Source organism: Anomalospiza imberbis, chromosome 37, assembly GCF_031753505.1.
Source record: "Anomalospiza imberbis isolate Cuckoo-Finch-1a 21T00152 chromosome 37, ASM3175350v1, whole genome shotgun sequence".
Taxonomy (NCBI): domain Eukaryota; kingdom Metazoa; phylum Chordata; class Aves; order Passeriformes; family Viduidae; genus Anomalospiza; species Anomalospiza imberbis.
The window spans coordinates 931,206-945,423 of NC_089717.1; the positions used below are offsets into that span (position 1 = coordinate 931,206).

Below are 14,218 nucleotides of genomic sequence, written 5' to 3' on the forward strand. Positions count from 1 at the left end.
CAGCAGAGCAAAATGCTCGTGGTCAATAGGAACCTGCAAAAGCCAACAGAGAAATGCAAAAGCATTCTGATTGTGCTCAGAATGTCCCCAAGTGTCCCCAGTGATGTCACCCCAGGAATTCCCATCAGCATTTGGGACAATTTTGGTGAAAATTCCCAGAAAATTCCCAAATGTGTCTCAAAGCCCGCGCAGGGAGGGGACAAGTGACTGCAGCGATGTCCCCGATGATGTCATCACTTTGATGACATCACTGCGGTGACATCACTGTCCCTGCAGCAGCCTCGGGATATCCGCGATGGCTTTTTGGCACCGCTCAGCCACTGTGCGGCCACTGGGGCCACCGGAGCCACCGGGGGCTTCACGAGGAGCCTGCAGATGTCCCCAAGTATCCCCAGCAGGTGACGAGTGGCCAGGCGGGCACTGGCCTCCCACAGCCGCTCGGCCATGGCCGCCTTGGCCACCAAGTCCCTGAGGACATCGGGGGATGCCTCATTTGTTCCCTGCAGGATGGCCTCGATGGCCTCGAGCCGGCGACACATCCCCCAGACGAAACACCTGGCTCTTTTCCACGCGGCCAGCAAGTGCTCCAGGGGCCCCAGGGCCACCTCCGAGCGCTGTCCCCTTCCGGTAGCCGCCTCCTCCTCGTTGGTGGCCGCAGGCACCCGGACCGCAGGGGCGGCTCCTGCCGAGGCCACCTCCTCCCTGTCCGTCAGTCGCGGTTCTGGCGCGCTGATTGGTGAGAGCGGGGCGAAGCACGGCCCCGCTGGCGGCCTGAGGGCGGCCCTGGCTCGGCAGCGGCGCCATTGGCGGAGCGTCTGTGCGGGCCCGGGAGCGGCGGCAGCGGCCGGAGCGCGGGGAGGCGGCATTGGCGGAGCTCGGAGGCGGCCCCGGCGCAGGTGGGAGCCGCGCCGGGTTCTGCGGGGGCTCGGGGCTCACTGCGGGCGGAGGGGGCGGCAGGGGGCTCCGGCGGCTTGGCGGTGCCGTGTCCGGCCCGTGCCGGCCCTGGGCTGAGGGCGCTGCGGGAGCGGCTGCCCGCGGTCTCCTTCCCGCCGCTGCCTGGGCAGGAGCCGCTGCCGGAGCAGCGCTGGCTCGTCCCGGTTGCTGTGGGTGGGTCAGAGGTGGCTGCCCCGTGGCCGGGACCGTGCGGGGAAATTCCCGTCGCCGGAGGTTTCTGTGGCCAGAGGAGACCGAGGAGTCCTGTCAAAGTGACTCGATTGCTGAGCAGAGGGAGAGGCCGTGGGGCATTTGCCATGCGCTCTCTGCCCTTGTTGTAGCACGCTGCCTCCTTTGGATGCTCATTTTCCCGGCCGCATCTCCCTCTGCCTTTGCCCACTGGCTGAGGGACTTGGAAGGTTCAGACTTCCCGATCCGCCTGGGCACAGGGATGATCCCCCCTTATTTTAGTGAAGTTTTCACAGCATTCTCCATTTGCTGTTTCCCTTTGCAGCTTCACCCATTTCTGTTGCAGTGTCAGAGATCCTCACCATGGGCTCTGCCTTCAGCTGTGCAGATTCCATCTGTGCCAGCCGGCAGAGCTTGGGGTGAGGGGCAGAGGGAATCAGCCCAATTCCTGCCCCAGGCAAGAAGAGGCAGGTCCATTGTCCCCACTTTGCCCCAGCAGTGTTAATTTGCATTTCTAAAGCTCCTCTGCTGGCTGCCTGGAATGCAGCTTCTCTTCCAGAGCAGCCTTCAGCAGCCTCACGTGTGCCCCCCACAACCTGCTGCTTTATTCATTTTTCCTTCAAATCAACTATTTACTGTTTATGAGTTAAATGGTCACCTTTAAATCTCTTCTAATTTTGCAAAATGCAGCCTAAAGGTGAACGTCGAAAAACCCTGACCAAAATTTTGGTATCTCTCACACAAACATACACAAATAAATTCCAAGGCAATTAAGTTATTTCTACTTCTCCTCGGAGTAGAAACTCATTCTCACATCCCTGGCCCAAACCTAACCGGCAATATAGAAGTAGGATTATTACAAAAAATACTCTACTGCTATAAACTTTGCACTGAATGTGAAGGAGAAAGGAAAACTCCACCAATATGTTTAGTGTTAGAGTCAAGGCATTCCTTGATTCTGGCCAGGATGTGCCACAGAAATCATTCCATCCCCACATAGCCCGGCTGTGCAGAGAAAATCGTTCCATGACACGTGGGTTTAACTGGATTTTTCCCAAACTTGATACAGTCTGAACCAATCTAAATCCATTGGTTTAATGTTCTACAGTTTCAAGTTGTGCAGTTTTTAGTATTTGGGTTCCTGTTGGACCCGGATTTCTTGGCTTCTGCTGTTCATCAGGTCGGAACTGCTGGATTTCCTTCTCAGCCTTTTCCAGAGCAGGTGTCTCCAGCTCTGCCGGGGGCAGTGTCTGGGGTAGGTGTTGGTTGCTGTTTGCTGCTGGGCGTTATCTTTGTGGGAATCTTTTGGGCCAATCCCAGTGTGTTGAGATGTTAAACTCATCTCCACTGAGTGGTGGAACATCCCTTAAAAAAACCTTAACCATTTCTTTCCCCGAGGCCAAGGCAAACCAAGGCTGAGTAGAGAAAATGTTAGAAATGTTCAAGTCTATGACCTGGTGTATTTTCCATCAGTGCAATCCCAGGCAGCGCAGTGTGTGAGTGTGGCTGAGACCCAGAGTGGAATTGTGCCGTTGTCTTCGGCAGCAGCTGTGGCAGTGCAGGCCCAGAAAGCACTGAAGCTGCAGCAGTGGCAGCAAGGATTGGCCCCGGTGGCTGGAGATGCCCAAGGAGGGTGCCCAGGCAGAGGATTTGAGCAGAGGATGTGTGGGCAGGCCCAGGGGCTTGCCCCGCTGTGGAGCCCTGGCTGCTGCTGCGCTGCCTTCAGTGCAGGCTCCGTGGGGGCCTCCCATGCTCCTGCTGCAGGCGGGAAGTGCAAATCTCCGGGGCTTCAGAGCCCTGGAGCCCAGGCTGAGGGGTCCCCCCGTGCTCAGCTGTGCTGGGGGCTGTTTCTGGCCTCAGGGACACTTGGCATGGGCCACGCCACTTGGCCACCAGTGGTGCTGCTTTGGCCTCCTTAGGCAGGGCCCGATGTCCTGCTTGGATGTTGGGAACAGCAAAGTGCCAAGGCAGGCTCTGTGCCAGCCCAGCTTCCTGTGGGAGAGATTTCACAAGAGACAGGACTCTGGCCACAGACTGCTTTAAATGTACATCCCTTATCCCCACCCTGCACTGGGTGGAGAATTACCAGGGTAAGGAATTCCCAAGATCAATTGCAAGGGAGAGAATTGAATATCTGCCCTGGGTCTGGCTCCTCTTCTTGCCAAAGCCAACGGCAAAAGCCGTACCCATGGCATCTTGGTTTACAGCCCTGACTCCTTCCCAGGGGCTGTTTGGGTGGGCTCTCCCCTGGCCAGGAGGGCAATGCCTCTGCCAGGTGCTTGTGGCCGACCCCGTCCCCTGGGTGCTGGGGCCCCCTTGGGCCCTGGGGTTGATCCCTGAGGGGCTGTAGGAGCTGTGCCATGGCCTTTGCCTTCAGCTTGGCCTTTTGCTCATCCCTTCTTGCCTTCAGCTGCTGTGCCTTTGTGCCCAAGTGCTCCAGGGCCGCCTTCTGCCACTCCTGCAGCCCCGCTCACTGCCTGTGGGTGCTCATCCTCTGAGAGCTGCTGAGCTTTGTGCAAAATCTTTCCTTTCTCCAGCGACCCAAAGCAAATGCTTAATAGAAAATCCTGATCCTTCCATGTACAATCTGCATTTCCCAGACGTTGCTTTTTTTCCTCCTTGTGCTCAGGGTCCCCTCCCCAGCCCGTATCCCAGAGCCGGTCCCTGTCCTGCCGCAGTGTCCAAAGGCGGCCCCCCCGGCGGGCAGGGCCGGCAGCTCCACGGGGCCGGGCAGCGGCCGGGGCGTCCCGCAGGCTCCTGGGGGCCGGGGGCCACTGCCGGCCCTGCCCGGGGCTGGTGGGGTCAGGCAGCGCCCGGCGCTGAGCCCCGGCTGCCCCACAGCCCCGGCCCGGCCCCGCAGCTCCCCACAGGCCCCCAGCCCGTGCTCCCGGTCCCGCACCTCTGCGCCCGGTGCTGCCGCTGCCCACCACAGAGAAACCCCCTGACATCCTGACCTCCTTCTTTTCCTCTCCGGGAAACCCGGGATGGAAAGGATCTGGATCACCTGGCAAATTCGGAGCATAGAACAGTGCTGAAAAACATCCCAGTCCTCTGTATTTTTCTCTTCCTCCTCTTTTCCACCATCCTTTTTCTTACCACATAGATTCCTCCTGCTGCTTCTTGCCTTCACCATATTGCTGCACACTGCCCTTCACCCGATCCCTTCCCAGCACACCAACACCATCCATCCCCTGTTGTCCAAATCCCTTCTCCACTTCCCTTATTGCCCCCCTGGGTGTCCATGTCGTTAATTACCTCTGGGGGAATGTGCAAACTACCTCAACATTCTCCCAAGGGACCCTTCAGAGACATTTTGTGATCATCATCCCTTTGGCCAGGACCCCTCCCTGGCTTTCCCTTTTCTCCCCTCCCTGGGTGCCCTGCCATGTTCACTCCCCGAAGATCCCAGTGCACTCACTGCTGAGATTTTCAGTGTTCTCTCCCTGCTGACTCTTCACAGACCCCCCTGATGTGTCCCTCGTCTGTCTCCTGGTCACTCCCGGGTCCCCAATCGATCCCCGGTGCCGCCGCCAGCCAAGGGAGCCGATCACCCAAAGTGGGTGAGGCACCTCCAGCTGCACTCCCTGCCCGCCGCCCCGGATGGTGGAAGGAATTCCGGATGAGCCCCAGGGTGTGTGGGAAAATTGACATCAGCAGAGGTTTCTGTCCACAAAGCAGACAGAGGAGTCCTGTAAAAGTAATTTCAATCCTAGAAATGGGAGAGGCCATGGGACATTCCCCATGGGATCTCTGCAGTTGTTGGAGGACACAGCCTCCTTTTCATCCCAATTCTCCTGGCCCCATCTCCCTCTCCCTTTCCCCACTGGCTGAAGTACTGGAGAGGTGCAGACTTCCCAATCCACCTGCTACATACCCCCTTCATATGCACCATACTATTGTATAGCAGAGGATATTCCTGGCTCTGTTAAGTCTTTGTTGTTCTTCGGGAAGTTCATGAATTGAGCAGGACCTCGGCTGAGCAGCAGTCTGTGTCATCAATTGATAACATTTCCTGAAACCGATGGCTTCTCCTGTCACTTCCTTATGTACAGGTCCCTGGCCCTGTCTCGGAGCAGATACACAGCATCTGTTTGTAAAGACACTTTCCTCTTGTTCCTTTCATGGGGGTCCCCCGTTTTCGGGACATCCCCCCTGGAGCAGGGTGTCCCCTCTTTGCTGCAGCCCCAGCCCTCAGGCAGAGCTCAGCCAATCAGAGCGCACGGCGCTGATGACTCACCAGTTGCCAGGCAGACTCGCAGCTCCCAGCGTTCCCCACCTGGACCCCACCTGCGCCCCCCCCTCGGCCCCATCGCCCCCGCGAGGGGAATTTGGGGAGGTGGGAGTGGGGCAGCGCCAAGGCCGGGCCCCCCCGCGCTGTCCTGGCGGGAGCGGCTGCAGTGGGGACCGAGTGCGGGCGGAAGCGGCCGAGAGCCCAGCGCTGCCCCAGCCCGACCTGCCCCAGCTCCATCCCCGCCCCTGCGCTGGGATGCTGTGGGTCTGGGGGGAAGAGGGAGCCGGCAGTGGGTGCTGGGCCTGGGGGCAGGAGGAGAAGGGAAGGAGAAGCAGGGTTGAGGAACAAAATGGTCAAAGGATGGACGTGGCAGGAGAAGGTGGGATTGTGCAGGAGAAGGAGTAATAGCAGGAGGAAGAGGAGTGTGAGGAAGAGCAGAGTCACAGGAGGAGGAGGAGGAGCAGAAACAGGAAGCAGCACAAGGTTCCACCCCTCCCTGTGTCTGCAGCCTCCCCCCAGCCCCAGGAGCGCTGCTCCCCCCACATGCAGCAGGTGACTGTGGAGGGGGATCCAGGATATTCATGGGGTGAATCTTGGTGTTTCTGAGCTTGCTTTGGCTAAATGTTGGTGCTTTGGTTTTATGTGGCAGCTGAATCTTTATCTTTTGAAGGAGGTTTTGGTTTTTGCTGAATTATGAGGTTTGGGGAGTTTTTGATCTGTGTCTTGAAGTTTGCAGGATTTCTGGGGTGAATCTTGGTCTTTTGGAGGTTCTCACAGACACAAGATTCCCAATGACTTCCTGAAATGAAGTAGGGCAGGGAGGAACCTCCAGTCCAAGTTGCTCTTCTCTTGTTTTTTCCACAAAGCAGGATTTTTCATTCCAGGGCGTGGCTGAATGGAGGAGGAGGAAAAGCCCCGGAGATCCTGCAGGAGGAGGGGCTGCAAACCCAGCCCAGGGAGCTGCGGGGAGGAAAGAGCCCCCCTGAGCCAGGAAGGCGGCCGGAGATCCAGCCGGAGCACGGAGCTGGTGGAGAAGGCTCATGGCAGGGAGAAGCCACACAAGTGCAAGGAATGTGGGCAGTGCTTCAGTCGGAGCTCGCACCTGATCCGGCACCAGAGGATCCACACTGGGGAACGGCCCTACAAGTGTGGGGAGTGTGGGAAGGGTTTCAGCCAGAGCTCCCACCTTATCCAGCACCAGAGGATCCACACTGGGGAACGGCCCTACGAGTGTGGGGAGTGTGGGAAGGGTTTCAGGCACAGCTCTGGTCTGACCCGGCACCAGGTGATCCACACTGGGGAAAGGCCCTACACCTGCTTGGAATGTGGGCTGGGATTCAGCTGCAGCTCCAAACTGATGCAGCACCAGAGGATCCACACTGGGGAACGGCCCTACGAGTGTGGGAAGTGTGGGGAGAGCTTCAGTGACAGCTCTGGCCTGAGCCAGCACCAGGTGATCCACACTGGGGAACGGCCCTACGAGTGCTTGGAATGTGGGAAGAGCTTTGGGTGGAGATCTGCCCTGAGAAGACACCAGCGCATCCACACTGGGGAGAGGCCCTACGAGTGTCCCCAGTGTGGGAAGAAGTTTCAGGCCAGCCCCAATCTCCTCCTACATGAGCGGATTCACACAGAGGAGAGGCCCTTCCGCTGCCCCGACTGCGGGAAGGGCTTCAACCGCAACTTCAACCTCACCGTGCACCGGCGCATCCACAGCGGGGAGAGGCCCTACGAGTGTGGGGAGTGTGGGAAGAGCTTCTCACAGAGCTCAACCTTGACCAGACACCAACGGAGGCACCAGTAAGGGAAGCCCTGCGAGTGCCTCGAGTGAACGAAGAGCTTGGAGTGAGGGAAGAGAGTTGATCAAGCAACCTGTTGTGAGACTTTGTGATAAGATAATGTTCCCAGGTGCCGTGATGTCATGAAGAATGTGTAACCAATGGGAAATTGTTAGCAAACATCGAGCCCTGTCTGAGCACCACACAAGTAAAACCCTGTATAAACACCTGGTACCCTCAATGAAATTGGCTTCTGGTCTAAACTCGGCTGTCCCCGTCTCTCCATCGTGGATAAGCCCTGTTGTGGGTGATCCCCGTTGGGTGGGGGGAAGGTGTTGGAGGGATTTCTTTCCCTTCTCCTTGTGCTGCTGTGTTTGGTTGGTAATAAATTCCCTCCGTGTGCCCAGGTTTGGTCCTCCCAAGTCCTTCCCCACTGCCCCCCATAAACTGGACTGGGTTTAACTGGGAAGCTTTACTGGGAACACTGGGAGCAGGTGGGCTGGGTGGACACATGACCCCCCAAAAATCAGCATGGGGACTGAGCGGGGGGTCCTGGCCGAGCCCGAGGCCATGGGGAAGGGCTGCGGCCGCTGGCGGCTCAGGAGTTCTGTGTGCAGAGAAAAGGGGGTGACACCGGGCTGGGGGCCCCAGGGGAGCACACACGCTCTGGGGGAGGTGGGACACGACCCCCGGGACCCTCCTGACGTTCTTGCCCAGGTAGAAGCCGAGCCCCAGTGCCAGGAAGATGAAGCCCAACTTGGAGTCCCTGATCCCCGTCAGCATCTTGCTGTGGGCGGCATCCAGTGGCATCTCTGGGGTGTCTGCAGGGGTCAGGACTCCCAAAACCTCTCACACACACCCCAAGCCCTTCTAAGCACCCTCCCAGTCACCCCCAGCCCACCCAGGACCCCCTGAAACCTCTCCCTGATCCCTTCCCAACCTCCCCAGGATCCACGGAAACCTCTCCCATTCTTGTCAGAATCCCACAGCCCCCTTCCAGTCGCCGCGCACCGCCCCAGGACCCCCAAACCCTCTCCCTGTCCCTTCCCAGCCCCACCAGGACTCACCCAGACCCCTCCCAGTCTCCTCCCAGCAGAACCAACTTCATCCCAAGCCTCGTTTAGCCATCCCCAATCTCCTTCCATCCCCTCCAGGATCACTCAAATCCCTCCCAATTTCACCCAGCATCTCCAAACTCCCTCCCAGTGTCCACCAGGACCCCCAGAATCCCACCCCACCCTCCCCAGCATCCTTCAAACCACTTCTCAGCCCTTCCACTCCCCCAAGCCCCTCTCCCAGCTGAAACCAGGCTGTCTCCAACTCCCTCCCAGTTGCTCCCAGCACATCCCAGTGGCTCTGGCAGCGCCCCCAATTCCTCCCCCGTGCCCCAGTGCCAGCTCAGGGGGTGCTCCAGGCTGACGTGCTCCACTTGGCAGCTGCAGGTGAGCCCGCGCCAGGGGGGTGTTTCCAGCAGCACCAGGAGCTGGTAGGTCCAGTCCTTGTTGGGGACCATGTCGGTGGCCTCCACAGAGAGCTCCTGCTGGCCCTGGAACCACCTCAGCTGGGTGTGGGCAGGGTAGAAATCCATCACGGAGCAGCCCCGGCTGGGAGCTCGAGGGCACCAGCGAGATGGACACGCTGGGGGGCACTGGGAGAGAGCGGGGACAGACTGGGATCAGCTGGGGGGAACTGGGAGAGAGAGGGGAGGGATGGGGTGGCCTTGGGAGGGATTGGGAATGGACTGGGAAGGACTGGGGTGGCACTCAGAGAGATGGGAGGCAATGGGGGGCACTGGGAGGGAGGATGGAGGTCTAGGAGTGAACTGGGAATGGACTGGGAGGGACTGGGGCGGCACTGGGAGGAACTGGGAACGAAGTGCGCGGCACTGGGAGGCCGAGTCCAGTGCGGGGCACTCGGCGCTGCGGGTCTGCCTGGCAACTGATGAGTCATCAGAGACACGCGCTCTGATTGGCTGAGAGGCGGCAGCACCACGCTAGGCTGAGATGGACAGCCGGGAGGCACTGGGAGAGACTGGGATGGACTGGGAGAGCCAGGGGGGTCAGTGGCAGGGACACAAGGTCTCGGGGATGGGCACAAGGAGGGCTGAGGGCTCTGGGCCGATTCCAGGGAGGTTTTGAGGGGCTCCAGGGTCATTGCCAGGGCAGGGCCCGAGGGGACACGCTCTGCCCCGCGCTCACCTCCGCGTTCCGTGAGGAACGGGCTGAGATACTCGTGGTTGTACCGGCACAGCCAGTCCGCCGCAGCCCTTTTTTGCTCCATAACGTCTGGGTCGCTGTTCCAATACCTGGCTGCTGTCTCCCCATAGGGGGTGAACCCCAAAAAGTGCCCCACGTCGCAGTCGAACATCGCGTACTGCTCCCGATTGTAGATGAACCTGCTCAGGTACCTCACCTTCTCCGTGCCGTTCATGAAGTGACACTCGGACTTTCCCACGTACGGGAACACCCCTGTGTGTGCAGGACACAGGTCCGGGGGTGCCCCCCCAGCAGCCCCAGAGCTCCGGGATCCACCCCGGATCCCCACTCCGCACCCCCTGTGCCCCAAGGCCGCCATGGATCCCTCCTGCCCGAGCTGCCACTTCCTCTTTTCCACCCTTCCACACTTCCCCTTTCACATCCTCTCCCCTCCGACTTTCAGCCTCTCCCCAGATGAGTTTTGGGGTGCCATTTACTCCTTTTCCTCTTTCCCAACCTTTTAAACACAATTTCCCAAAAGCCCAGCCCCCCTTCCCGCTCAGTTTTGGGGTCCTACTCTCCCTTTTTCCCCACTTTCCCACCCTCTCCCACCCCTTCCTCACCTGCCCCCAATCCTCAGCCCCTCCCGCTCTTCCTTTCGGGGTCCCCTCCTCCTCCTGCCCCTGCAATTTCGGGCTCCCACCGCCCCCTTTTCCCCATTCTCCTCCCTGTCCCACCGCCTCCCGCCCCCCCCCGCTCTCCCGAGAGCTCCGCGCCCGCAGCCGGGGGGGCTCCCAGCACCACCAGTGCCACCAGTACGGCCCCAGCTGCCGCCACTCGCCCCATGGCCAGCGCCGCCCAGGGAGCACCAGCCCCAGAGCGGCCGCGCTGCGCTGGCAGCACCAGTCCGGAGCAGCGCGGGCTCAGCAGCGCCGCGCGCTCTCATTGGCTCCGAGCACTTTTGGGCACCGATTGCCGAGGCTCTGCCACACAACCGATGACTCCTCAACTCCTCGCGCTCTCATTGGCTGCAGCGCGTTTTGGCTGCGTTTGGATTGGCTGAGCGGTTCCGGGACGCTGCAGCCCCGGCTGGGGCTTTTCCAGGCACGGGGAGCCTTGGGGCGCTGCGCAGCTGGGAGCTCAGCTGTGCCCAGAAATGTGTGCCCGGCTGCGCGGGGTCTCAGGGGTGCCCGTGGCGAGGGGTGACGCTGGCCCCATGCCAGGCACCCCCCAGAGCCGCTCTGTCCCTGCCCCCCGCAGCCGCACAGGGACAGCAAATGGAACCGAGGGTTCCTGCCTGGGGACAAGGAGCGGGAGAGATCCCTCAGCAAATCCGGCACGGGCACAACAGACCCAGCCCGGTCACAGGGAGGGAATTTATTACCAACCAAATCACACCAGGACAAGGAGAGGGGAAAGAAATCTCTCCAACACCTTCCCCCCACCCAACCGGGATCACCCAGAGCGGGGTCACCGGGGCTCTGCCCAACGGGGCTCACTGGGGATCATCCAACGTGGATCCTCCCATGGGGGATGGAGCTGGAGCAGCGCACGAAGCTCTTCCTGCACTCGGGGCACTCACAGGGCCTCTCCCTGGTGTGGAAGTGCTGGTGAGGGACGATCTCTGAATTCCACCTGAAGCTCTTCTGACATTCCAAGCACTCATAGGGCCGTTCCCCAGTGTGGATCCTGTGGTGCTTGGTGAGGTCAGAGGTCCCACTGAAGCTCTCCCCACACTCCCCACACTCACAGGGCCTCTCCCCAGTGTGGGTGTTCTGGTGTTCCACCAGGTTGGAGCTGCAGCTGAAACCCTGCCCACATTCCAAGCACTTGTGAGGCTTCTCCCTGCCATGAGGCTTCTCCACCAGCTCCATGTTCCTGCTGGATCTCCGGCTGCCTTCCTGGCTCAGGACGGGGAGCTCTTTCCTCCCTGCAGCTCCCTGGGCTGGGTTTGCAGCCCCTCCTCCTGCAGGATCTTCGGGGCTTTTCCTCCTTCTCCATCCAGCCACACCCTGGGAATGACAGATCCTGGTTTAAGGAAAACCAAGGTAGGAGCACCTTGGAGAAGAGGCTCCTCACTGCCCAAGACCACCCCTAGAACTCAGCAGGAGTCTTGTGTCCATGGAAATCTCCACTATATCAAGGTTCAGCCCAAAAAAACTCTCCCAGGACTTCCCGATCTCTGATCTCTCCACTTTTGGGGTTCCAGAGGTTTCCTTTCCTTGGGATGATGGGGGTCCAATGGCTCCAGGGGTTCCCCCTTCTCCGGCGTCTAGATTAGGGATGATCCAAGGGCTTTTGGGGGTCCATGGGGTCCCTTCTGCCCTGATGCTCTACTTTGAGGTCCCAGGGGTCCCAGGGGTCCCTCCTCTCCAGGCTCCCCCCCTTTCCAGCCAGCCGGGGTTCCCCCAGCTCCAGGATCACCCCTCTCTTCTCTCCCCAATCCAAGGGTCGCAGGGGTTCCCCTTCTCTGCTCCCCTGGGGGTCCCCAGGACCAATGTCCTCCCCCTGGTGACCCTGGGCAATGGCCACGTGGACGCCCAAAGATCCCCCCAAGGGGCTCAGCTCTGGGGTCCTGCAAGATCCAAACCTACACACACACACACACACACAGCAAAAAAAAACCACCCATCCCAGGGTTTATTTGGGCCTCCCAGATGATATTTGGGGTTCAATTCCACAATCTGCAAGCTCCAAACACACCCCAATAAAAAAAAAACCTCTCAGGGACCCCCCGACAGATTTGGGATGAGCTCCTCCTCCCCTCCCACCTGCAGGATGAGCTGGGGGCAATGGTCCCGGGGCCAAGGGTGCTGCGGCCACAGGGGGCACTGGAACCTCCTGTTTCTCCTCCTTTTCCTGCTCCTGCTCCTCCTCTTCCTGCTCCTCCTTTTCCTCTCTCCCTCCTCCTCCTCCTTCCTCATCCCACCTCCTGCCCAGTTCCTGCCTTCTCTATATTTAGAGTGGAGAACCTTGCTTGTTTTTAGAACGAGAACAAAGATCCCAGAGGGAACACGGCTTGCTGATTTTAGCCAGAAGTGTCAGTGACTAAAGGTCATGTTTGCTCTGCTTTGGTGCCGTCCTTGTTCCTCCTTAGTGTTCAGGCTGGGCTATGGGGTGTCCTTGTTTGCTGCATTTTCAGAGCTCCTCCTGGATCCTTTGGGCAACAGGCTGTGCCCTGGGAGGGTTCTTTGTGCTCCTTTGTGACACAGGAGAACCTTCCAGGCGGTTTCTGTGTGAGCTGCTGCTGTGATGTCACAGGAGCACTGCCACGTCCCCGAGGTGTTCCCGTTGCTGTGGCACACGGAGGCCTCAGTGTCCAGAGTGGCTCTGGGCACTGCTCGTTGCCGGAGGATCCTCCTGCCCGAGGCATTCTCAGCAGCCAGCCCAGCCCTGACGGGTGTCCTTCTGTGCTTGCAGGGCTACAGTCTGCAGACGTGTGCAGCGCAGCCAAAATGATCCAGCACGTGGCTGCTGCAGTTTGCACGCTGTACTCTGTGGTGTATGCGGGGTATTTTTTAACCCACTTGGCACGTAAATCGAGGTTTTCCCTTGGTGCTGTGGCTGTGGGCTTGCTGTGTGCTTGCTGTTCTTCCTCTGGGCCTGAGCTGACTTTGTAACCAAATTGCCGTGAAGACACCATTGCTTTGGGAGAGCTCCTGGCAGCAGCTGCAGCTGGAAAAGGGGGTGTCTGCAGCCAGCGGGGCGTGCACAGCATTTGCAATGAGCTCTGGGGGGTTCTGTTCCCTCAAGCGGGGAGTCTGTGGCAGCAGAGCCTGGAACTGCCTGTCCAGCCAAGAGCTGACCCAGCCCAGTATTTTGTGCTGTTCTCTTGCTGTGTGAAGGGACTGTGGCTCCTGGAGGGACGCTGTGAAAGCAAAATGCTCTCTCGGGGTTGCCTTGCTCCAGGGCATTTCCCACCACAGGCAGTTTTTTTCCTGACAGCATCTGGTTCATGTTCCCTCTCCCGTTGCAGGGCACCTCATGAGTGGATCCCGTGCAGCTCCTCCTTCGGTGAGTGGGAAAGGAACCTTTGGCATTTGGAATTGTGCAGCAAGTTGTGAGCTCAGCATGTGGCAGCCGAGTGCCCACCTGGGAGGCTGAAGGAAAGTTCCTGTCAGTGTCCTTGCAGCAGCAAAGGGATCCCTGGGAGTTTTCTCCTTTTCTTTCTGTCCACAGGGCACAAAAGCAGCACCAGCACCTCCTCTGGCTCCCTCTGCATCCAAAGAGGAGGCCAAAGAGGAGGAAGGCAGCAGTGAGCTTCCCGCTGTTCCAGGGGACGATGGTGAACGTCCCTCAGTGCCGGGAGATGACAGTGAACTTCCCGCTGCTCTGGGAGACGAGGGCGAACATCCCGCGCTGTGGGAAAACAACGGCGAGGCTCCTGCGGTGTGGGACAAGGACAGTGGACATCTCCCATCATGGGAGGAGGACAGAAGACATCTTGTGGCTTGGGAAGAGGAGGGTGAACTTCTCCCAGCATGGGAAGCGGACAGTGAACGTCCCCTGGCTTGGAAAGATGATGGCGAACCTGCAGCGTTTTGGGAAGAGGACAGAGAAGCTCCCTGTGCTTGGGAAGAGGACACTGAACCTCCCTCGGCTGTGGGATCCTGGGCTGAACATTCTGACAGCAGCACAGCCCTGCAGCCAGAGGGGAGAGGGGAGTGGTGCCTGATGCAGCTGAGTACGTCTGCTCTGTTCCTGTGTGCCAGAGCAGGGTGCTGTGTGTGTGTCTCGGCATCAGCTGCACCCAGTGCTGCTCTGCAGCTGAATGTGCCAGGGTCATTTCTTGTCCTTCCCCAGCTGAGACCAAGGGGCTGACGGCCCCAGGGAGGGGGGCTGCATTCTGGCTCTGCTGCAAGGCGGGGTCTCACTCTGGGAGGGAGCGTCTT

The 14,218-nt window shown here is 59.5% G+C and overlaps 2 protein-coding genes and 1 pseudogene across 2 annotated transcripts in view; 1 reads left to right on the forward strand and 2 right to left on the reverse strand.

Annotated features, from left to right (window-relative positions):
- Positions 1 to 10,233, reverse strand: part of LOC137464150 (class II histocompatibility antigen, B-L beta chain-like) — a 124,739-nt gene extending 114,506 nt beyond the window's left edge. Inside the window, 5 exon segments of the mRNA XM_068175478.1 lie at positions 7,837 to 7,943; positions 8,518 to 8,729; positions 8,731 to 8,779; positions 9,330 to 9,599; positions 10,064 to 10,233. Of these exon segments, the coding sequence (XP_068031579.1) occupies positions 7,837 to 7,943; positions 8,518 to 8,729; positions 8,731 to 8,779; positions 9,330 to 9,599; positions 10,064 to 10,172 (747 nt within the window). The 5' untranslated portion in view covers positions 10,173 to 10,233.
- Positions 1 to 14,218, reverse strand: part of LOC137464127 (zinc finger protein 850-like) — a 263,388-nt gene that overhangs the window by 41,640 nt on the left and 207,530 nt on the right. The gene's annotated exons all lie outside the window — the stretch shown is intronic.
- The window catches only part of LOC137464121 (zinc finger protein 850-like), a 242,347-nt pseudogene continuing 228,904 nt past the window's right edge, over positions 776 to 14,218 (forward strand).